General features: G+C 49.7%; 1 protein-coding gene and 1 long non-coding RNA gene across 3 annotated transcripts; one reads left to right on the plus strand and one right to left on the minus strand.

Annotated features, from left to right (window-relative positions):
* Positions 1 to 722: 722 nt before the first annotated feature.
* On the minus strand, positions 723 to 22540 carry LOC116272476 (ceramide kinase-like). Of its 2 annotated transcripts, XM_031661230.1 has the most exons (6): positions 22263 to 22530; positions 21435 to 21557; positions 13382 to 13507; positions 11304 to 11367; positions 7654 to 7799; positions 723 to 1413 (listed from the first exon to the last, which is right to left on the minus strand). In XM_031661230.1, the coding sequence occupies exons 1-6, from the start codon at positions 22390 to 22392 to the stop codon at positions 1169 to 1171; spliced, it is 834 nt and encodes a 277-aa protein (XP_031517090.1). In that variant the 5' UTR covers positions 22393 to 22530; the 3' UTR covers positions 723 to 1168. The 2 variants fall into 2 exon arrangements, with proteins under 2 accessions (XP_031517090.1, XP_031517091.1); XM_031661231.1 differs by lacking the exons at positions 723 to 1413; positions 7654 to 7799 and adding an exon at positions 7814 to 8393 and having other exon boundaries at positions 22263 to 22540.
* Positions 9542 to 9877, plus strand: LOC110742271. Its single transcript, XR_004181157.1, has 2 exons — positions 9542 to 9619; positions 9851 to 9877. It is a non-coding gene; the product is annotated as an uncharacterized LOC110742271 (long non-coding RNA).
* Positions 22541 to 24772: the final 2232 nt, after the last annotated feature.

A 24772-nucleotide genomic window follows, 5' to 3' on the forward strand; every position in this document is an offset into this window, starting at 1 on the left:
CAGCTACTTGGGAGGCTGAGGCAGGAGAATCGCTTGAACCCAGGAGGTAGAGGTTGCAGTGAGCCAAGATCACGCCACTGCACTCTAGCCTAGGCAACAAGAGCGAAACTCTGTCTCAAAATAAAATAAAGTAAAATAGAATAAAATAAAATAAAACGTAAAATCAGAAGTAGGCCGGGCACAGTGACTCATGCCTATAATCCCAGCACTTTGGGAGGCCAAGGTGAGAGGATCACTTGAGCCCAGGAGTTTGAGACACAGGGAGAACCCATCTCTACAAAAAACCACAAAAATTGGCCAGGTGTAGTGATGCACTTCTGTAACCCCAGCTACTTAGGAGACTGAGGTGGGAGGATCGTTTGAGTTCTGGAGGTCGAGGCTGCAGTGAGTCAAAATCATGCCACTGTACTCCAGCCTGGGTGACAGAGTAAGACCCTGTCTCAAAGAAAAAAAAATTCTGACTGGGCGCTGTGCCTCACGCCTGTAATCCCAGCACTTTGGAAGGCCGAGGCAGGTGGATCACCTGAGGTCAGGAGTTCGAGACCAGCCTGACCAATATGACGAAACCCCATCCCTACCAAAAGTACAAAATGAGCTGAATGTGATGGTGGGAGCCTGTAATCCCAGCTACTCGAGAGGCTGACGCAGGAGAATTGCTTGAACCTGGGAAGCGGAAGTTGCAGTGAGCCAAGATAGCGCCATTGCACTCCAGCCTGGGCAACAACTGGGAAACTCTGTCTCACCAAAAAAAAAAAAATTCTAACTGGCTATTTTAAAATACACAATTTCTGTGACCTGTCTACTGGGATGAGGAACAGGCGATGGCACTAAAGATCTGTCCTGCCAGAGCCCACCGTGCTGAGTGCCATGGGAAGCCCCTTTTGCTCTTCCTGACCAGGGCTCTGCGTCCTGGACTGAAGCCTCCAGGCCTCACAAAGGCATGCGTTCCACATCCGGCAGCCCAGGCACAGCTGCCCACGCCCACTGCCATGGGCACCACCGCAGGATGTGGGCGGCTTCCCAGCCTCGGGGCAGCAGCCTCTGGAAGAGGAACTGAGCAAGAGTCAGGTGAGCTGAGTGAGGGCATCGCACATGCGGTGGATTCTGTGGGAAAGAACTCGGCCCACACTAGGCCTGCCCCCAGGATGGCCGTCCTGACAAGATGGCCTCAGAGCTGGGTGCTGAGTGGGATCACAGGGCAGCGAGCAGAGCAGGGGGGGACACAGCATGACCCACGTTCCAGGACAGGACGGCAGCGGCTGGAACGCGCGACGGGGACAGGCCTGGGGCACAGGAGGCCCGGCTGCCACCGTGCGCACGTGCAGAGGAGGGGCTTACCAACAACAATGTGCAATGCTGAGGTTTCTGCGTCACTGGTGCCCACCGTGGAGTAACACACGCAGTCTGTTGACCCTGTAAAGGGAAAAAGAAGGTCTTGAATATCATCAGAATAACTGAGAATTGTAATCGCCTCCCAATTCAGTGAGTGGTACCTCACTCCTTTCCTTCCATGGCCCTAGAGTCAACACTAATGAATAAATAGAATTTACCTACAAAATGAATGTGGAAAATACTAGCGTTGATTCCTCAAGAATATCGAGATTGGGTTGGGCAGTGGCTCACGCCTGTAATCCCAGCACTTTGAGAGGCCGAGGTGGGTGGATGACTTGAGGTCAGGAGATCGAGACCAGCCTGGCCAACATGGTGAAACTCTGACTCTACTAAAAATACAAAAATTAGCCAGGAGTGGTAGCATGCATCTGTAATCCCAGCTCCTCGGGAGGCTGAAGCAGGAGAATCATTTGATCTTGGGAGGCAAAGGCTGCAGTGAGTCAAGATCACACCACTGCACTCTAGCCTGGGCGACAGAGTGAGACTTCTGGCTCCCCAAAAAATTAAAAAAAGGAACCAAAAAGTAAACAAACAAACAAAAAGTATAAATGAACGTTTAAGATTATAGCCATAACTTTTTTTTTTTTTTTTCCGAGACAGAGTCTCACTCTGTGGCCCAGGCTGGAGTGCAGTGGTGTGATCTCAGCTCACTGCAACCTCCGCCTCCCAGGTTCAAGCAATTGTCCTGCCTCAGCCTCCTGAGGAGCTGGGATTACAGGCATGCGCCACCACACCCAGATAATTTTTGTATTCTTAGTAGAGACGGGGTTTCACCATGATGGCTGGTCTCAAACTCCTGACCTTGTGATCTGCCCGCCTTGGCCTCCCAAAGTGCTGGGATTACAGGTGTGAGCCACCCACCGCACCTGGCCCTCGTAAACTTTTGAAGCGGCTGGATGCGGCGAAGGTCACATACGGCCATCACTTGAGATCTTAATACTAGGACAGGCAGCTCGGGTCCCTGCTTCAGTCTGACATTCGCTGTGGACAGGGCCGGCTGCAGTTTACGCGTATTTTTATCCTGGGCTTCACCGGCTCAGATGAAAGGCAAGTTGCAGCTGCCCCAGCTGATCACACGGCCTTCCCTCAAAGGACCAAGCTCAAAAGAATGATCTGCATCCACAATCATCACCCACACCTGTGGGAGTGGCTATGCTGGCCCTGAGCATTCCCCACACAGCTGAGTACAGCAGTTCCTCATCCACCCGGCCAGCACTGCTGCCACCCCAGTAACGACCAACCACACGCTCCCATTCACACGGGAAAGACCGGGCTCCAGGGAGGTTGCTCCCAGCACACACGCGTCATCTCCTTGAGCCTCTCTGTGCCTCAGGTCATTAGCGGGCAATGCTGGCTGAAGTTACGAGCAGCAGATGCAGTCACAGGCTAACAGGACCGAATGAATGGCGGTCTCTTCTTCCTACAGATGTGCTAATGCACCTATATGAATACGTATGTGGAAGAGACTTGGAAGATAGAACATGCTAGATCAGGTCGCAAAGCAGCTGGAGCCATGCCCTTCAGATGCTCCAGTGACATCTGTCCTGGAAGCAGCTCAACACCTGGGATCCCAGGACCCCAACCCCCACCTGCCCCTCCTGCCCCCAGCCAGCAAGACAAGCAGTGACCTCTGCACCTTCTAGGGGCTGGAACCCTGGAACATAAGTGAGTTCAGGTACCTGCTGCCACCACTGGCCGTGCATGTCCAGACGGCCTCCCCCATAGGGTCTGTGGCTGTCAGGTCTCACTCACGACTCTTGTGCCCCCAGGCTAGTCCTCGGGTTGCCATGGCGACCGTTACAGGGCCACCCTTGGGTGCCTCCCTCACCCTTACTCCTCCACTCAAGGCAATGCTGTGGCTCAGAGACTCCACACAGCCCCCCACCAGCTACACCCCGGAGATTCAGACCCCCTCTACCATCCAAGCCACCAGCATTCTCACCGGGGCCCACGTGCTCTTAGGACCAAATGCAGAGAGCGGTATCAGAGCAGAGTCAGACGCCACCCGCTGCGGAACCACCGCCTCAAAGACCTCCTGCTGCATGGCAGAATGGAACTCGGCATCTCCCTAGGGCCCTGCCGGGCCCCTCCCTCCCCAACCCCAGCCACACTGGCTTCCTTGTCCCGAACACCCCCAGCTCCCCCCACCTGCTGCCCTCTGCACCAGCTGACTCCAGGCCTAGGCCCCTCACCTGTCACCTCTCAGAAAGGCCTCCTGGACACCCATGGAAAGGGGCCACAAAGAGACCCTACCCCCGAACCCTCCCCCTAGTGGCGTTTGCTACACTGTGCACCCACCCTGGGAAAGGCTTTTATGCCCACATTTGGTGGGGTGCCTGCCATCCTCTCCTGGGGCAGAGGCCACAGCCAAGGTCTAGAGGAGGGCAGGGCACACAGCAGTACCCCCACCCTGACCACAGGGCAGGGCACACAGCAGTACCTCCACCCTGACCATGGCGAAGTGCAGCCTGCATCCCCACGAGCACTCCGGAGCCGCAGGTCTCAGCTCCTGAGGTTGTTTTGGATTTTAAGAGCTGAAGGTTTTAGGGCTTAGTGCTGCCACTGGCAAATGGTGACAAAAGACAGGTTTCTTGCAAACAAGGTAAGAACCATACAGCATAGATGAGAATGCAGAAAAACAGAATTCATGGAATCCAGAGTGCACCACATACAAAGTTAAAAGACCAAAACCTAATTTGGAAAAGAATTGTAAGACACAAAAACCAATGAAGGGCAAATAACATATAAACAATGTTACGGACAATTAGAAAGTGACAGGCCGGGCGCGGTGGCTCACGCCTGTAATCCCAGCACTTTGGGAGGCCGAGGTGGGCAGATCACGAGGTCAGGAGTTCAAGACTAGCCTGGCCAACATGGTGAAACCCTGTCTCTACTAAAAATATAAAAATTAGCCGGGCACAATGGCAGGCGCCTGTAATCGCAGCTACTGGGGAGGCTGAGGCAGGAGAATTGCTTGAACCTGGGAGGCGGAGGTTGCAGTGAGCTGAGATCATGCCACTGCACTTCAGCCTGGGTAAAAGAGCAAGACTCTATCTCAAAAAAAAAAAAAAAAAAAAAAGTGACAATGCCCTCTTGCTTCCGCATGGAAGCAAGCAAGGGAAAGGAAGTTTACAAAAGCACACAATGCAAACAGCAAGAGGATCTGTGAAAACAGTGTGGCCTCATGCATAATGAAAGAAATACAAATAAACAGAGCAAATAAAGATAGTGAATAAGGCAGCATACTCAGCCTATCAGATGGGATAAAAGTTAAACCACAGACAAACCTCCAGGCTGCGCCAGGCTCAGGAAAACTCCCCCTCCCAGCCCCGTGGGTGGCCTTCATGGGAGAATTAAGTGGGCCCAGAGACTCCACGTCAAGGGATGTCCACAAGGAAATGATGACCTGGAGCCTCTGAGAGCCACACATGTGAAGGGGTCAGGGTCCTTCATGAGTGTGGAAGATGCAGAGAGAGTACGGAAAGAAGGATGGGAGGGCCTGGGGTGAAGAAGTGTGGAAGATGCAGAGAGAGTACGGAAAGAAGGATGGAGTGAGGGCCTGGGGTGAAGATGGCAGGAGACGGAGCCTTGATCTCACTCAGGCACGCGTGGCCTTAGGGAGACACAGTGCAAGGCCGACAACTTTGGTTGTCTGGGTCATTCAAAGAATCGGAACGGGCTGGGTGCGGTGGCTCATGCCTGTAATCCCAGCACCTTGGGAGGCCAAGGCAGGCAGATCACTTGACGTCAGGAGTTTGAGACCACCCTGGTCAATATAGCAAAACCCTGTCTCTACTAAAAATACAAAATTAGCCAGGCATGGTGGTACACACTTGTAGTCTCAGCTACTCAGGAGGCTGAGGCAGGAGACTCGCTTAAGCCCAGGAGGCAGAGGTTGCAGTGAGCCGAGATAGCACCACTGCACTCCAGCCTGGACGACAGGGTGAGACTGATTCAAACAAACACACAAACAAACAAACACGAAGAACTGGAAGGCCACTTGAACCGGCGCCAGCCAGCAAGACAAGTGGTGACTGGCCAGGCATGGTGGTGCACGCCTGTAATCCCAGCACTTTGGGAGGCAGAGGCTGGTGGATCATTTGAGTCCAGGAGTTTGAGACCAGCCTGGGCAACGTGGCAAAACCCCATCTCTACAAAAATGTGAAAAAAAAAATGAGCCGAGTGTGGTGGTGCACGCCTGTGGTCCTAGCTACTTGGGAGGCTGAGGCAAGAGGATCACTTGAGCCTGGGGCAGTCTAGGCTGCAGTGAGCCACGATCATGCCAGTACACTCCAAACTAGGTGACAGAGTGAGACCCAGTCTCAAACAAAAAGACAAGCCGTGATCTCTGCACCTTCAGGGCCCGGGAGCCTGGAGCATGTGTGTGAACATAGAGCTCGACCTGACACAGCTGTGCTCAGTCTTTCAACAGACATCTAAGAGAGCCTCTCGGTGCCAGGGCTGGGTGCCCCACTGAGGACACACCACTGAAAGCCAGCGCCCCACCTTCGGGGAAGACAGACATCAGCCAGGGCCCAGGGGCCCTCCTGAGCCATCCGCTCTGGCCAGCTCTTCTGCTCTCCCCACTCCTCACTGCCTGGCAGGAACCGAGAGGTCGGTGGCACACACGAGGCCTGAGAAGGATGCGAAGAAATCCAGCAGAGGCTCCGCCGAGACCCAGCGGCACATTTCTACAATGCTTTGGTTTAACTGAGAGACTTGTTACGAGAAGGGGGTGCTGAGAGCTTTTTCTCTATTGAGCTATTTCTTTTTTTTGAGACGGAGTCTCGCTCTGTCACCCAGGCTGGAGTGCAGTGGCACGATCTCGGCTCATGGCAACCTCCGCCTCTCGGGTTCAAGCGAGTCTCCTGCCTCAGCCTCCTATGTATGTATTGAGCTACTTCTAAAGAACGATTTCTCCCCTTCGTGTCTCCCAGCCAGGAGCCGGGCTGTTCTTATCAGACAGGACTCTTCTCAGGCGAGCGGCATTCTTCTAAAACTCATCAGGCGATATTACGAAAAATTCTTCTCTATAAATAACCGCATCCCACCTTCCCCAATAGCCAAAGGGAAGGGGTCCTCACCAGACGATCATCCCTTTCCTATATGCTTAAAACCGTGACCTTCGTCAACTTGTTGCTAACAATTATTAGTAATTCATGAGATATTATGCTAACACAAATCCCCCTAAAAATGAATCTTGATATTGAAAACATCCACAATGTCACCATCTATGGGCAACACTTTGCCTCACACCGTTATTCACAAGCTCTGTCATTAAGGAGTAACCGCTTAAGTTTAAAGGACGACTCCTTCAAGTAAACACTGGCCCACAATGTCACCTGTCGGAGGCAGGTTAGAGTTGAGAACAGCACGCACAGAGAAGGTGGCTCGGGGACTCTGTCCCTCGTGAGGGCTGGCCTTTCCCTTGCTTTGCAGCAAAGTGGGCTCTAAGCCTCCAACTCTGGCTCCCATCTGGTGACCTTGTGACCTCACCCCCAGTGCCTCCTGTTTTCATTCATAAAATGGGAATGACTGTGATGCTCATGTCCCAGAGCAGTGACCAGAGTGAAAGTATGCACTGTGCCATCACCCTCGGGGCCAGACACAAGGCCAGAGAGGACAGAGGCACCTCGTCCCCTGGCAGGTCATTCACAAAGCCTGCAACTCACCACACTCAGGCCCTCACCTTGACTCAGCTTAACACCATGATTTTTCAAAGAACAATCACAGAAGGATGTGCTTCCCAGAAGGATGTGGAATGGACCAAGCCAAACCAGCACTTCAGGACACAGCCCAGCTGCTCCCAGGCTTAACCAGGACCTGCCCTTGGTTCCGCCCCCACCTTTCCTGCTCAGTCTCCTCTCAACTCCCCAGCCTGACTCCTTCTGCCCACACCCACCCAAACTCCCAGTTCCTTCAGGTCCAGAAGTCACTTCTTCCAGAACGCACCCCTGCCGACCTACCTACCTGCTCTGGGCACCAGGGGCTTCCCCACTCCAGGATGCGCCCCCGGCGGCAGGATTCTCCTGCCTTGCGAGAAGCAGCCTTCGGGGGAGTCAGGCAACTTTCCACAAGTGTCTGCTTCACTGGGGTCATACTCTCAACGATGTCGCCCCAAGAGTGGCCCTAATGGTAGGAAATCTGTACGCACTAAACTGAGTATAATTGGGTTATTAAGTGTCCGAGGTGGCTGCTTGTGCAGAACAATTCCTAAGGATGGGAATGAAGAGAACAGAGAACACCAGGCCGGCTCCGTACCCGCGGGAATGATTCCGATCCGGAGGCTGCTGGGGACCAGCACGGCCCGGGGGTGGTTCTGGTCGACCCCGGCGCTCCTCTGTGTCCTCCCAATCAGACCGTGCAGCACCTCGCTGAACATGCCATCTCCGCCGACAGAGACAATGCTGCAGGAGGAACACAGCTGGTCAGGGCTCCTGCAGGTGCGGTCCTCTGAGCACAGCAGGCCTGAGGCATCCAGCTTCAGGAGGGGCAGCCTGCGCGCCTGGCCCTTGGCAGGTGTCTGGGACTGTGGCTCCTGAAATGTCCCTAAGTGATAAGGTCATGCCTCCGTACCGGTTGGCCTAGACCACGTGTACAAATAACAAGATTTATGGCAAATACTGGCTTTCCTTCTGTGAGTCTGCAATTCAGGTTGCCAGGCAGAGAATGCCTGTACCGCATCGAAAACACTACACTCTGGGTCTCAGGACTCAAGTTTGCGGGGCAGGAACCGCAGGCCTGTGCTGCTGCATTTGTGGGAGCAGAGAGGGTGCACTCCAGGCGACTCGCACTGCGGGAGAGGCACAGCAACCTGCACGGACACGTTTCTCCTTTGCTGAGCCCGCTGTGCAGCCTTGCTGTGTCCCGTCAGAAATCTCAGCCGAGAGCACGACTCTAGCTCAGGCAGCAAATCACCAGCCGTGTGGGTGGTCTTGAGGACCCAAGGCAAGAGCAGAGGGGACGGAATAAATGCTGGACAAAATGGGTCATGAGACAACCTAAGGAGAGGAGACGGAGAAAGGGGGCAGTGCTGAAGGGAGTAAAGATGGGTTGGTCTTAGGGCATGATGTCCTATGCTGGGGGTGACCCACAGGGAACTAACACTGAGGCAGCAGAATGAGAGGTGCAGGCATGGAGACAGACATGTCACTGCAGCCCAGAGGGAAGGCAGAGAACAGAGCTCAGGTTTCCTGGACATCTCCGTAGCCTACAGCAACCCAAGAGCTCCCATCACCTGGGAAGAGAGGGCTGCATGTGGAAGCGCTGCCCGTAGAGGAATGGCGTTGAGTCGACTGGGGGTGCAGCCTGAGAGTCCTCCCTCAAACATGACAGCATCAAGGCGCCTGCCCATTCCCCAGTGGGTCTGGCTGTGCAGGCGTGCCCAGTTTCTAGGGCTGGGATCTCTGCCCACCACCCACCACACAGGCCACCTGCTTCGGGCCCGGCTCCCGTGGGAAGGCTCTTCGCCCTTCCCCGTAGCCTACACCTTGCGCTGGGGTCGCCTTCCCAGTGGGGCTGTGGTTTCGAGGACAGGGCATCCTTGAACGTGCAGTGTAGCCCCTGTGCGTTCACGGATCACTCAGACAGGCAGCTCAGCCGCAGGAAGAGCAGCCCTCACCGGCCAGGCCTCCCGGCCTCCTGCAGGGCATGTCCCTGGGTTTGGGGAGGAGGCGTGCCCTCAGGAGGCGAGGCCCACGGCATGACTGGCTGATCCCTTGGCTAGGGTGGGTGCAATAAGGTACCAGCCCCATCCCTGCTGAAGAGTAAAGACTGTCTTCCTGCCAAGCTGCCGTCGGGTGGAGTTGGTGAGAGGGAAGTGCGTGGAGGAGCTGCCGTCGGGTGGAATGGGTGTGGGGGAGGTGCGTGGAGGAGCTGCTGTCGGGTGGAGTGGGGGAGGTGCGTGGAGGAGCTGCTGTCGGGTGGAGTTGGCGGGAGGTGCGTGGAGGAGCTGCCGTCGGGTGGAGCGGGTGGGGGGGCGCGCTGGGGGGAGCTGCTGTCGGGTGGAATTGGTGGGGGGGAGGTGCATGGAGGAGCTGCTGTCGGGTGGAGTTGGCGGGAGGTGCGTGGAGTAGCTGCCGTTGGGTGGAGTGGGTGGGGGGACGTGCTTGGAGGAGCTGATGTCGGGTGGAGTTGGTCCAGGGGAAGTGCGTGGAGGAGCCGCCATTGGGTAGAGCGGGTGGGGGAGGTGCGTGGAGGAGCTGCTGTCGGGTGGAGTTGGGGAGACGTGCGTGGCGGAGCCGCCTGCTTCCTGGAGCTCATGAACAGAACACTCCCGTATTAGGAGGGGGGCAAAGGGGTATCCCTGTCAACACCTGGGGGCAGGGGCTCCTTTCATTTCCCTTTCTAACCTTAGCACCAGCAGAGTGCTGGGACCTGGCGGACACCCGATAATGTTTGTGGAATGAATAATGATTTCAATAAATACTTGCTGCAATTGATAACACATTGCTCACAGATTCCAGATGGAACAGAGAGAAGAAAACAAGAAGCCAACCAATGACAAGGCCATTAACCGCAGGAGAAGAGCTCGACTCAAGAGGAAGAGTGCAATTTTAAGCGTGAAGAACAGCATCAAAAGAACTGGACAGACTTGAGTACATGAATTCGAAAACTTCTACTGGCAAGAATTAATGCCATAAGCAAAATTAAAAGACAGTCTCAAAACTAGCCAAAATATTTGCAAAAATATGAATGTAAATATGAAATGCCTATTATTTGTTGGATAAAAGAACAAATGACTAAAATTATGGCCAACAAAAGAAAATGGGCCAAAGACATAAAAATCAATTCCAAGAAGCCAGCTAGCCAATAAACATATTCCTTAAAAGATTAGAGACTTGCACATGTCAAATTAGCAGAGAAATTTTATACTGATAATACCAAACATGTTGACAAAGACAGTAAATAATGTACTATAAGACAGAATGTAAGCTGGCCGGGCACGGTGGCTCGTGCCTATAATCCCAGCACTTTGGGAGGCCAAGGCAGGTGGGGTGGATCACCTGAGGTCAGGAGTTTGAGACCAGCCTGGCCAATAGGGCGAAATCCTGTCTCTACTAAAAACACAAAAATTAGCTGGGCATGGTGGTGGGCGCCTGTAATCCCCGCTACTCCGGAGGTTGAGGCCGGAGAATCTTTTGAACTTGGGAGGCGGAAGCTGCAGTGAGCTGCGGTCACACCACTGCACTCCAGCCTGGGCAACAAGAGAAAACCTCCGCCTCAAAAAAGAAAAAAGATGATGATGAAGTTAATAGAATCTCTTTCGAAAGCAATATGGCAGTACACAGCAGAGATTTTAAAATGTTAATCTCCTATGACTAATTTCATTTCTAGGAATTTACCTTTAAAAATGTAGATGTATGCAGAGAGATTTATGTACAAGAACGCTATCCTATTCTAAGAGCAAAAATTGGAAAGAGCCTAAACATCTACAAGTGAGAGGCTAAATAAATATGGCATGCCCACATAATGGGCCATGATATGGGCATTAAAAATAGTACCTCTGGGAACTGTTTGGGAATTTTGGGGAAAAGAAGAATCCCAAACTGTAAAAACGACAGCATCTAAACTTTCTTGATAACGTGCTTGGTTGATTGGCTTCTCTGTCTACGCAGCGCCGCATAAGCACGTCTCGTGAAAGACTGAACGGAAACAGAACCAGCAAACAACCATTCTCGCCCAGCCCAGCCAGGGAGGAGCGTGTGACTCTGCACTTTTCTGCCTTTTTTTTCTGGCCTTTCTGTAAGGAGCATGTTTACTTTTACAATTGGTTGTGGGCGGAGGGATGGGGGCGGGGGGGGGGGGGTGGGGTGCAGATTTAGGAAAGGGAGCTCTCAAAACTAAGAGAGGTGGGTGGAACCTTTTTCATTAACAATGGACTCAATCCCGATGAAAGACGGCTTACTCACCCGTCGTATTTATCTATGTTAATCTCATACAGAGTCTCCTTGGCTTGATTAGCATGTTCAGTAACTGTGGGGAAAAATTACGTCACGCAGTTTATATTCACATCTGGGAGTCCTCTTGTAAAAGGCAAATCATCCATTCTTTTAAAATGAGTTCCTGTAACACCTTCAGGTGGGTTTCCTAGATAAAATGCTTTCTTCAATCCTACATGGCTCTTATGGGACGGGATCAAACTAACCTCAGGGAACGTGAACATGGCCCTCTCGTGGGCCACAGTCTGCCGGATGAGATGCAGCATTCCTGGCATTTAATTGCTGGCAAATAATAATTTCTTTGAAAGAGATTACATCTGTTTTATAATTTTTCCTTATTATACAAGTTTCCTTACTACACAAGTTCCTTATTTTACAACTTTCAAAATTATACTCTATACCAAAATGTAGTAAGATGTTAGTGTAGTCTCTATACCCGATGTAAACTTCTATTGAAATTCTACTGTACACACAGTTTTGTACCCTTGTTTTCCTGGTATATCCCAATCACCTTGTTATCATTAAAAATCCCTTGTAGGCTGGGCACGGTGACTCACACCTGTCATCCCAGCAGTTTGCGAGGCCGAGACGGGCGGATCACGAGGTCGAGACGGGTGGATCAGGAGGTCAGGTGATCGAGACCATCCTGGCTAACACGGTGAAACCCCGTCTCTACTAAAAATACAAAAAAAATTAGCTGGGTGTGGTGGCGGCCGCCTGTAGTCCCAGCTACTCGAGAGGCTGAGGCAGGATAACGGCATGAACCTGGGAGGCAGAGCTTGCAGTGAGCCGAGACCACGCCACTGCTTTCCAGCCTGGGCGACACAGCGAGACTCCATCTCAAAAAAAAAAAAAAGAAAAAAAAAATCCCTTGTAAAGACCCTTTAGAAACGCTACATTGCCAGGCGCGGTGGCTCATGCCTGTCATCCCAGCACTTGGGGAGACCGAGGCGGGTGGATCACGAGGTCAGGAGATTGAGACCATCCTGGCTAACACGGTGAAACCCCATCACTACTAAAAATGCAAAAAATTAGCCGGGTGTGGTGGCACATGCCTGTAATCCCAGCTATTCGGGAAGCTGAGGCACGAGAATTGCTTCAACTTGGGAGGTGGAGGTTGCAGTGAGCCGAGATCATGGCACTGCACTCCAGCCTGTCCAGCCTGGGCAACAGAGTGAGACTCCGTCTAAAAACAAAAATAAAAATGAGTAAGTTGTTTCCAATGATTTGCTATAATACAAAGAGTGCAATGGGCTGTTGCGTGCATCCATCTCTGTGAACTTGACTGTGTCCTAGGAGAGATTTAGAAAACATAAAATACTGGGCAAAAATGCCCTCATTTTTCAGGCTCTCAACCCACATTACCAAGTGACTTTTTAACATCATTTCACAAAACACGGTCTCTCCCCACCTTTCCACATCCAGCACTTGCACTGTGGTACTGTATTATGCATTCTGAATGTCATTTATTGGTGAGATTATTTCTAAGACTTATTAATCCTTTGTGTCTCCTCTTTTGATAATTTTCTGACTATAATTGTTGCCCTTTTATCTTCTCAGTGTTTTTCTTGATGCCTTCTATGCTGAGACTTGGCTGGAAAATACTAAGTTATTTATTTTGCATTCTTCCCATTCTGGTATGTAAAAAAAAAAAAGTTCTATTTTGTTTAAAATAATCTTACAGGATAAAAATCTTGGGCTGGGCACAGTGGCTCATGCCTATAATCCCAGCACTTTGGGAGGCTGAGGTGGGTAAGACCGCTTGAGCCCAGGGGTTCGAGATCAGCCTGAGCAATATGGCAAAACCCCGCCTGTACAAAAAATACAAAAATTAGCCAGGCATGATGGCACATGGTGTGGGAGGCTGAAGCAGGAGGATTGTCTGAGCCAGGGAGGCTGAGGTTACAGTGACCACGACTGCTCCACTGCACTCCAGCCTGGGCAATACAGTGAGACACCGTCTAGAAAAAACAAACTTTTCTAGTGACTATACTTGAATCATTTTTCAAACTTACTCCTACATAGTTAACACAGAATTTGCACCTTACCGATGATGTCAGTGGTGATGGAGGCTAAGGTGAACAGTGGTGCCACTTTTCTTTCATATATCCGCTTGCCTTGTCCTTTTCCTCCAAACGGGTTGATAAATACCAGTAAATGCTTTGGTCTGGACGCTGCAAGACAACAACATGTAAATAGCAATGAAAATAACAAAATCAAAATGAAGAGCTCTGCTACTGGACAAAATCAAACCGTGGGGGTTTTAGGATTCTGCTTAGTATTATCTGAAGGAAAGTATTTTTAAATGTTAAAGAACAATGACAAAGAGTTTCCTGATCTGTGAAACAAGAAAATTAACAGGTTGTCCAACTGAGCAAAGGCTATGTCAGACACCATGAAAGTCCCACGAACTCAGAATTCCGACTGAGACGGACTCTCTCTGCTCTGAAGGGTGCTGTCGGGTGTACATGCTGGGGCGGCAGCCTCATTCTTCTGCAGGTGAAGGAGGCGAGTGTGCGGACAGCAGGAAGAAGGAAGGAGACGTCGGGAAGAGTCTTAGGAGAAGCGGACAGGCGGGCATGGAAAGAAGAAGCCACACAGGGAGATGCTCGTGGAGATGGAAAGACAGAAGCCAATAACCTCACTTCCGTCTCTCCAGGGACCCCACCAAACTCCCATGTTTGGGTTTCCTCAGTCACCCCCATTTTCTTATAACAACTTCCACATTTCTGTTTTGGTGGGTTCATGTAACTCTGCTACTTAAAATAACACGCTTAACTAACAAATCAATACAAGCAACAAGACAGTATCTGCCCAAGAAAACTGAAAACTTAAGTCCATACAAAAACCCAGATACAGGGCCAGATGCGGTGGCTCACGCCTGTAATCCCAGCACTTTGGGAGGCCGAGGCGGGCGGATCACGAGGTCAGGAGATCGAGACCATCCTGGCTAACATGGTGAAACCCCGTCTCTACTAAAAAGAAATCCAAAAAATTAGCCGGGCGAGGTGGCAGGCACCTGTAGTCCCAGCTACGGCTAAGGCAGGAGAATGGCATGAACCCGGGAGGCAGAGCTGGCAGTAAGCCGAGATCATGCCACTGCACTCCAGCCTGGGTGACAGAGCGAGACTCTGTCTCGAAAAAAACAAAATAAAACAAAACAAAAAAACCCAGACACAAATGTTCATCACAGCACTCTACACAACAGCCAAGCAGTGGGAACAGCCCAAACGCCCATCACCTGAAGAAGAGATCAACGAGATACAGTCCACACATCCATGGAACATCTTTCAGTCATGAAATAAGCAAAGTACTGGGGCGCGACCAACATGACTCAATGTGAAAACAGTACGCAGAAAGACTGAAGCCTTCCACCCTGGAGCACACGTCACACAGTCCCACGCACGTGAAGTTCGAGAGTGGGCAAAACAACCACAACCACAGCTACAAGACAACACCAGCCTGGGCTCCCTACCTGACTGGGAAACATCATGAGAAGACTTCTGGGGTGACAGAAGCCTGGATGGGTTTGAGTTACAAAGCTTTGTGTGTTTCAGAAGTCATTGATTGACACTTAGGATTCTGGCCAGGCACAGTGGCTCACGCCTGTAATCCCAACATTTTGGGAGGCCAAGGCAGGAGGATCATATGAGCACAGGAGTTCAAGACCAGCCAGGGCAATACAGTGAGATCCTGTCTCGACAAACAATCAAAAAAATTAGGCCACGCTCAGTGGCTTATGCCTGTAATCCCAGCACTTTGGAAGGGCGAGGTAGGCGGATCACTTGAGGTCAGGAGTTTGAGACCGGCCTGGGCAACATGGTAAAACCCTGTCTCTACTAATAATACAAAAATTAGCCGGAAATGGTGGCAAGCGCCTATAATCCCAGCTGCTCAGGAGACTGAAGCAGGAGAATCATTTGAACCCAGGAAGTGGAGGTTGCAGTGAGCCAAGATCATGCCATTGCACTCCAGTCTGGGTGACGGAGTGAGACTCCATGTCAAAAAATAATAATAATAATAAAAATAAATAAATAAATAAATTAGCTGAGTGTGGTGGTGTGCGCTTGTAGTTCCAGCTACTCTGGAGGCTGAGGTGGGAGAATCACTTGACCCCGGAAGGTCGAGGCTGCAGTGAGCTATGGTTGTGCCACTGCATTCCAGCCTGGGCTACAGAGTGAGACATCACTCCAGATTCTACCAATATTACAAAGAAAATGAAAGAATTTACTACTAAGTTCATGTCAATAAACTCACAAATTTGGATGAAATGGTTAAACTTCTCAAAAAGCAAAATTTGTCAGAAATACCAGAAGAAATAGAAAATCGGAATAGTCTGACAGCTAATAAAGACACCGAAGCTATTAATGACAACTTCCCATGAAGAAAACTCCACGGCCAGATGGTTTCACAACTGAATTCTTCCAAACATTTAAGGAAAAAATAGACTCAAGATTATAGGAACTCTTCCAGAGAACAGAAAAGAACAAACATGTATGAACTCTTTGTATGATGCCACTGTGACCTTGGGAACAAAACCAGACAAGGTCGTTATCAGAAGGGGGCTCACATTCAGACATCCCTCCCCTGAACCTACGTGCAAAAATCCTAAACACAATATCCACAAGTCAAATCCAGTGATACATAAACAGAGCACTATCTCACAACCAAGAGAGGTTTGTTTACTCCAGGAATGCGATAATGAGAAATTAATCTAACTCAACAAATTAACTGAAAGAAAGTCATACAATCATCTCAATTGATGCAGAAAAGACATTTATCAAATTAAATACCCATTATCCACTTAAAAAAAAAAACTCTCAGAAAAGTCAGATTAAAAGGAAATTCTGTCTTAATCTGATTTTAAAAATCTATTAAAAACCTAAGAAACATCATTCTTAGTGGTGAAACACTAAAAGCTTTCTCCTGAGATCAGAACTGAGACAAGGATGCGGCCAGCACCCCTGTGTTGGTCCAAGCCAGGGCAAAAACATAAGGAAAAGAAATAAAAGAGAGAAGAAATAAAATGGAAGAAACAGAACTGTTATTATGCACAGCTGACGTGATCGTGTTTGACAAAAATCTAAAATAATCATCAAACTATTAGCACCCATAAGTGAACTTTGCAAGGTCATTGAATGCAAGGTGAAATACACAATTCAATCACATTTCTATACACAAACAATAAAAAAAACACAACAGTGCAGTAGGGAAAAGGAGACTTTCCCGTAAATGCTACAGGGTCAAGCAGATGTATCTATTTAATGAAAATACTAGGTTAGGCACCGTGGTTCGTGCCTGTAGTCCCAGCTACTTGGGAGGCTGAGGCAGGAGGATCGCTTGAGCCCAGTATTTCAAGGCCAGAGTGAGCTATGATTGCATGGCTGCACTCCAGCCTGGGTGACGGAGTGAGACCCTATCTTGAAAAAATGAATACATAAAAAGAAAGAGGAAAATGAACCTTGACTGCTCACCTCACACTGTACAGAAACATGAATACCAAATGGGTTATGTAGATCTAAATGTGAAGCGGAAAACAATAGAGCTTGGAGAATACCACATCTTCATGACTTTGGAGTAGACAAGGATGTCTTCAATAGGACACAAGCTTACCAGAAAGTTTTTAAAATCATAAAAATAGGCCGAGCATAGTAGTTCACCCTGGTAATGTCAATGCTTTGGGAGGCTGAGGTGGGAAGATTCCTTGAGCTTAGGAGTTTGAGACCCAGTCTGGGCAACACAGCAAGACCCCAGATCTATGAAAACATTTTCAAAAAATTAGCCAGGCATGGTGACATGTGCCTGTAGTCTCAGCTACTTGGGAGGCTGAGGCAGAAGCACTGCTTGAGTTCAGGAGTTCAAAGCTGCAGTGAACCGTGATCATGCCATTGCACTCTGGCCTGGGTGACAGAACAAGACCTCATCTCCCTTTTTTTTTTTTTCTTTTGAGACAGAGGTTTGCTCTTTCGCCCAGGCTGGAGTGAAGTGGTGTGATCTCAACTCACTGCAACCTCTGCCCCCAGGGTTCAAGTGATTCTCCTGCTTCAGCCTCTGGAGTGGCTGGGATGACAGGCGTGTGCCACCATGCCTGGCTAAGTTTTGTATTTTTAGTAGAAATGGGGTTTCATCATGTTGGCCAGGCTGGTCCTGAACTCTTGATCTCAGGTGATCCACCCGCTGCGGCCTCCCAAAGTGCCAGGATTACAGCTGTGAGCCACCATACCCGGCCAAGACTCTATCTCTTAAAAAAAAAAAAAAAAAAAGAAAAATACGAGATTGAAAGGCAAGTTATAGAATGGGTAATTCTTATGAATTACATAAATTTATGTAATTCATAAATTCAATAAAAGATTCAGATCCACAATATGTAAACAGTTTCTTTTCTTTTTTTTTTTTTTTTTTTTTGAGACGGAGTCTTGCTCTGTCACCCAGGCTGGAGTGCTGTGGCCGGATCTCAGCTCACTGCAAGCTCCGCCTCCCGGGTTCCCGCCATTCTCCTGCCTCAGCCTCCGGAGTAGCTGGGACTACAGGCGCCCGCCACCTCGCCCGGCTAGTTTTTTTGTATTTTTTAGTAGAGACGGGGTTTCACCGTGTTCGCCAGGATGGTCTCGATCTCCTGACCTCGTGATCCGCCCGTCTCGGCCTCCCAAAGTGCTGGGATTACAGGCTTGAGCCACCGCGCCCGGCCATATGTAAACAGTTTCTACACATCATTAAGAAAAAGATACAACCAGCCAGGCATAGTGGTTCACGCCTATAATCCCAGCACTTTGGGAGGCCGAGGCAAGTGGATCACTTGAGGCCAGGAGTTCAAGACCAGCCTGGCCAACATGGCGAAACCCCGTTTCTACTAAAAAATACAAAAAACTAGCCAGGTGTGGTGGTGCATGCCTGTGGCCTGTAGTCCCAGCTACTCAGGAAACTGAGGATCGCTTGAACCCAGGAGGCAGAGGTTGCAGTGAGCCAGGATCGCGCAACTGCACTCCAGCCTGGGCAACAAAGCGAGACTCTGTCTAAAAAAGAAAGAAAGAAAACAAAAAATACAACCAAATGGAAAAATGCACAAAAGACTTGAACAGAACCTCACAAAAAGGGATATCCAAATGGCCCATGAACAAATGAATGTGTTTCTAATTAACCATTAGGGAGTGCAAACTACAATCACAATGCAAGACTACTAACACTCCCCACCACGGCTAAGATGTAAAGGTGTGGCTAAGATGTGGGGCAACCAGAACTCCCGCACCCTGAGGGAGGAATGCAGGCTGGCAGCGTCTTCTCAAGTCAACACATGAAACAAACTCATGCAACCCAGCAACTCCATTCCCAGCTATGCACCCAGGAGAAATGCAGACGGGTGCAAAAGACATGCTCTAGAATGTTCACAATGCTACTGTTCATGACAGCCCGCATCAGGAAGCTGTCCAGATGACCAGCCACAGCACCATGGGTGAATACATGGCCGTAACATTCACATCACGGAATACCATACAGCCTAGAGAATGAACAAACGGCAGCCCCGCGCAACAGCGTGGAAAACTTCACAAGTGTCACGTTGAGCCAAGAGCCAGGCACAAAAGGGTTCATACTGTATGATCTGATTTCTATCAAGTACAACAATGAACTTAGTTGTTTAGAAGTCACGGCAGTGGTTCCCCTTTGGGGAGTCATGACCACAGGGGCACAGTGGGGGACCCTGGAGCTGGCAATATTCTGCTTCTTTATCTTGGTGCTGGTTACACAAGTGTGCTCAGCAAGAAAATTCACCCAGTGCACACTCAGAGTGAGATCCTCTGTATCTGCGACATGATAATCAAACACTAAAACAGCCTGAAATCCCAGCACTTTGGGAGGCCGAAGTAGGCGGATCACTTGAGGTCAGAGGTTGGAAACCAGCCTGGCCAACGTGGCGAAACTCCATCTCTACAACAAATACAAAAATTAGCCAGGTGTGGTAGTGGGCGCCTATAATCTCAGCTACTTAGGAGGCTCAGGCAGGAGAATCGCTTGAACCTGGGAGGAGTTTGCAGTGAGCCGAGATTGCACCACTGCACTCTAGCCTGGAAGACAGAGTGAGACCGTCTCAAAAAACAAAAACAAAACAAAGAAAAAAGCCCACTGAAACAGATAACAGGGTTAGAAGTTAAAATTGCAGAATAGCTGAAACAATAGAATCATATACAATTTTTACATACAAGTAGACTATACCAAATGCACAATTATAAAGATGAAAATGAACACACATTCTCCAGTGGAAGGCAGGGTTCAGAGAACCTTCTCTTGGAGTCTGCACCTATAGGATCAGGTCTGGAATCCAATCACCTAAAGTCTCATGAAAACAGGTTTGATGGGAGGAAAGGGAAAGAGAAAAAGAAAACAGGATGGACAGAAAGCAGGGAGTCGAGAGACAAACAGAGGAAGGGAAGGTGGGAGAAACGGACGTGCTTTTCTGAACAGCCTAGTGCGGAACGACACGCACAGGAACAGGGCTTGTGGTGGTTTGAGATGTGAGGATGGTCAGGATGAGCTTGTCATGACAGCAGGTGGTGGAGGCCAAGTCCCCCAGGATTAAACAAGGAAGTGTGGAAACACAGGTCCTCCCACCCCAGTTGTAATCAAGAGGAGGGTTCTTTCAAGCAAGGATGCTGCTCTGAAGTGGATATATGGGAACACCTCCTTTTAATAAACTGAAATTCACTTTCTTGATGTAGATGCCAAATTCATTCAAAGATACATAAAACTAACCTAAACACGTGCCATTTCTATTCTACGGGTGAAGCCTATACTGTTGTCAAGACTGTGTATCGGCTGGGCTCAGTGGCTCACACCTGTAATCCCAGCACTTTGGGAGGCTGAGGTGGGAAGATCGCTTGAGCCCAGGAGTATGCGATCAGACAGGGCAATACGGCAAAACCCTGTCTCTACAAAAAAATACAAAAAAAATTAGCCAGGCGGGGTGGCACACACCTGTAGTCCCAGCTACTCGGGAAGCTGAGGTGGGAGGATCACTTGAGCCTGGAAGGTGGAGGTTGCAGTGAGCCAAGATCACACCACTGCACTCCAGCCTGGGCAACAGAGCGAGACCCTGTCTCAAAAAAAATTGTGTATTAGGGTTATAAGCAAACAACATGAAATAGTGTTATGAATACAAAATGAATGAACACCAACCACTTTGTGTGTGTGTGTGTGTGAACCTTATGTTTCTTTTTTTAAACTTTTAAGTTCACGAGTACATGTGCAGGTTTGTTATATAGGTAAAGTGCATGTCATGGGGGTTTGGTGTACAGATTATGTCTCCACTCATCCTACTACTTTTTAAGGGTGACAAAGTCTTGTTACTCAGCATGCAATAACTAACCCACCAGGCTCCGGGCTCCTACTACATTTCAGATGTGGACACATCCTTGGCTGGGCATGGTGGCTCATGCCTGTAATCCCAGCACTCTGGGAGGCCAAGGTGGGCAGATCACTCGAGGTCAGGAGTTCGAGACCAGCCTGGCCAACTTGGCGAAACCCTGTCTTTACTAAAAATACAAAAATTAGCTGGGTATGGTGGCGAGTGCCTGTAGTCCCAGCTATGCGGGAGGCTGAGGCAGCAGAATCACTTGAACCCAGGAGGTGGAGGTTGGAGCGAGCTGAGGTCACGCCACTATGCTCCAGCCTGAGCAACAGAGCAAGACTCCATCTTGAAAAAGAAAAGAAAAGAGAAAAAAAAGATATGGACACATCCCAGACAGATATGAGTTGTATTCCTCCATGGGTCCAGTTTAATTCTCACATTTACCTCGAATGTAAAAGCTATTACCATCCCCACTTCCAGAAAGAGAAACTGAGGCTCAGAAGGGTAAGTGACCCGCACCCAGGCCTCCTGGCTAGTGAGCAGGGGGCTGGACTCCATGCCAGGTTCCAGGCTGTGGAGCCCATGCCCTTTGCACTCACTGGGCTGGTCAGCTAATGAGGAATTAAGTCAGCCTGACTCATCATGTCCACCTGCAGTATGGCCAGCTGCATGAAAGGGGGAGACACGTCCGGAAGATCACCCAATCAGGAGTGCGCGTGCCACCACGGCCATCCTGTCTCTCAGTCCAAACACACACGTACTCAGCTTCTCCAGCATCTCCCGCAGGGTCTGCAGCCACAAGTGACACAGCTGCTCCTCTGGGCACCAGAAAGTCACCTGTGCCCACTTCCAGCGGTGCCGTCGTGCTCTCTTTACACAGTGAACTGCACAGAAGCAAACACGCTCATTAGTGCAAGGTTTGCAGCGTCACTGACAACACCTCAAGGGAATATGCACCAAATGCAGCTAATTATAGGTTCCTAACTGAACTTCCCCAGGGGTTCTCTTACCTTCTAATGAGTTAGTAACTTTCAAGGTATATTAGAAAAAAACATCCTATCTTTCAAACGTTTTAGGTCACATAAAGGAAAAGGGCCGATGTGATGACTCACGCCTGTAATCCAGCACTTTGGGAGGCTGAGGCGGGCAGATCACCTGAGGTCAGGAGTTCGAGACCAGCCTGGCCAACACGGTGAAACACCCGTCTCTACTTAAAATACAAAAAATTAGCCGGGTCTGGTGGTAGGCGCCTGTAATTCCAGCTACTCAGGAGGCTGATGGAGGAGAATCGCTTGAACCCAGGAAGTGGAGATTGCAGTGAGCCGAGACCGGGCCATTGCACTTCAGCTTGGGCAACAAGACCGAAACTCTGTCTCAAAAAATAAATAAATAAATAAAAATAAGGGAAAAAATGACCATTAACTAAAACATTAACTAAAGGTAGCATTTGGGAAAAAAAATACTAGGAAGATTTCATAAAGATAAACCAACGCATTGAGCTCGTTAAACTAGTAACAAAAAAGTTCCCTCTCGTGTAATCTACATAGAATTAATGAAGACTGTGGGAGAAGACATTTAGGCTCTCTCACCTGTAAAAGCATAAGGCTTTTCCATTTTCTGCCATTTTCCACTGCTGTGATGTTTCCCGTGAACGTCTGTTTCCTCAACGGCGATGATCTCAGATACAGGCACAGAGCAGGCATCTGTAAAACACCACATCCTTCCGTCAATAAATTCATCAGAATCAACACAGGTAAAATCAGTCCAACTCCAAGAAGCTGAGAATATTCTGCTTTAATATTCTCATTAGATATTCAGGCTGGGTGTGGTGGTGTGCACCTGTAATCCCAGCACTTTGGGAGGCTGAGGAGGGAGGATCGCTTGAGCTCAGGAGTTCAGTGAGCTGTGATGGTGCCATTGCACTCCAGTCCTGGCAACAGTGTAAGGCCCCATCTCCAAATACTAAAAAAAAATTTTTGGCTAGGCACGGTGGCTCAAGCCTGTAATCCCAGCACTTTGGGAGGCCAAGACGGGCGGATCATGAGGTCAGGAGATCGAGACCATCCTGGCTAACACGGTGAAACCCCGTCTCTACCAAAAAATACGAAAAACTAGCCGGGCGAGGTGGCGGGTGCCTGTAGTCCCAGCTACTCGGGAGGCTGAGGCAGGAGAATGGCGTAAACCCGGGAGGCGGAGCTTGCAGTGAGCTGAGATCTGGCCACTGCACTCCAGCCTGAGCGACAGAGCGAGACTCCGCCTCAAAAAAAAAAATTTTTTTTAATCAAAAAATAAAAAGGACGGTTATAGGTCACTTTTAAACTCAGAGCTAAATAACTGCGGGCAGCTCAGTGTTACCAGACGGCGGGATGTTTTATTCAGCCGAGTCACCAGATGGAGGCTGCGATTTTTCACACCATTTGCTCAGCCATTCAAGCAGCAAATGCTGACCATTCTGGGCCAGCTACCATGTTAAATTTGGGGAAATATGCTCAAGACACGGCCTCTGTCTGCAGGACAGTGTCTGGTTCGGAAATCCAAGTGGGAGGGAGACACGTGACAGGACCCGGGACAGCTAGAACCACGGAGCGTGCAAGTGAGGCAGAGCCCAAGTGTGGCGGGACTGGAGTGCGGGGGGACTTCCAGGGACCCAGGGGATGACAGCACCGGACATGCTCCACCCTGGCAACCAGGAAGGGCCAATTCCACCCGAGCCACCCGGGGCATGTTCATCTGGTGGGCAGCTGCAATTACAGGCCTGCACATCAAAGACAGTTCTGGGCTGGGAGCAGAGCCATGGGAGGTGACGGGTAACTGAAGTCCAAGGCCTGAAAGAACTTGCCCAGGAGAGCATGGGATTGAAGACAGCAAAGCCAAGTTTGAGCAAGCTGGCTTCCAAAAGCTTATTCTGGAATTACTGTTAGGCATGTATGATATATTTTTATACAGAAGAATGTTACAATTTGTGGTTAGCTTCCTAGGTTGGCTATAAAACCTGCAATATAGCTAAAATACTATGTTTTTGCTGTAGCTAAATGCAAAAAAAAAAATGCTATAACATTTGTAGTAATTTTGCATCATTTTTAAAGTTGTTGCCCATGGAAATTAAGTTCTAGGAACCTGAGAGGGTAGTGTCTGAACTAGGCCTTTGACCACGGCAGAAACCCTTGAAAAGTCAGTAGTGGGGCCTCCTGATTCCCTCTGAAGTGAAGCCAGCCCCAGGGGAGCAGACTTGCTGGGGAGAGGGTTACAGAGGAAGAAGTCTGGCTGGAGAATAGAGGTTTCAAGGTCCCAGGAGGTGTCCATGTGCATCCTGCTCCTGGGTATAGAATGTGGGGTCCAGAGAGACTCTTAGGGACCCGACCCTCCAGTGCCCCACCTAGGCCTCCCTCCTGGCCTCCCACCTTTTTTTTTTTTTTTTTTTTTTTTTTTTGAGATGGAGTTTTGCTCTTGCTGCCCAGGCTGGAATGCAGTGGCGCAATCTCGGCTCACTGCAACCTTCCCCTCCTGGTTCAAGTGATTCTCCCTCCTCAGCCTCCCAAGTAGCTGGGATTATAGGTACCCACCACCACGCCCTGCTAATTTTTGTATTTTTAGTAGAGACGGGGTTTCGCCATGTTAGCCAGGCTGGTCTCGAACTCCTGACCTCAGATGATCCACCTACCTCAACCTCCCAAAGTGCTGGGATTACAGGCATGAACTACCACACCAGGCCCTGGCTTCCCATCTTGCCCTCGAGGCTCTGACTCTAGAACATAATTTCCACCCATTTCTTATTCTCCTCTCCCTCAGAACCCTGAACCCCGATGCTCCAGGCCCCTCTCTGCTCTGCGGGTTGGCGTCCATACAGGACAGCCACAAGGGATCTCAGGGCATCTCATACACCCGCACGTGGATCAGCTTCCCTGTCTCCGCCACCAGCCTTCGGATGCTGGCTCTTCTCGTCTGGCACGGCTCGCCTCCTTAACCACCCCCTATTTCTTGAGGTACTGGCCTTGCCCTCCCGGTCCTGCAGGGACGTGACCATGGCACTGAAACCCTGTGAGTGCACCTGACACCATGGCATCCTCGTCCTATGAGACAGAGCTAATGCCAGGCCTCT

The sequence above is a fragment of the Papio anubis genome, unplaced genomic scaffold (assembly GCF_008728515.1).
Source record: "Papio anubis isolate 15944 unplaced genomic scaffold, Panubis1.0 scaffold1120, whole genome shotgun sequence".
NCBI classification, from domain to species: Eukaryota; Metazoa; Chordata; class Mammalia; order Primates; family Cercopithecidae; genus Papio; species Papio anubis.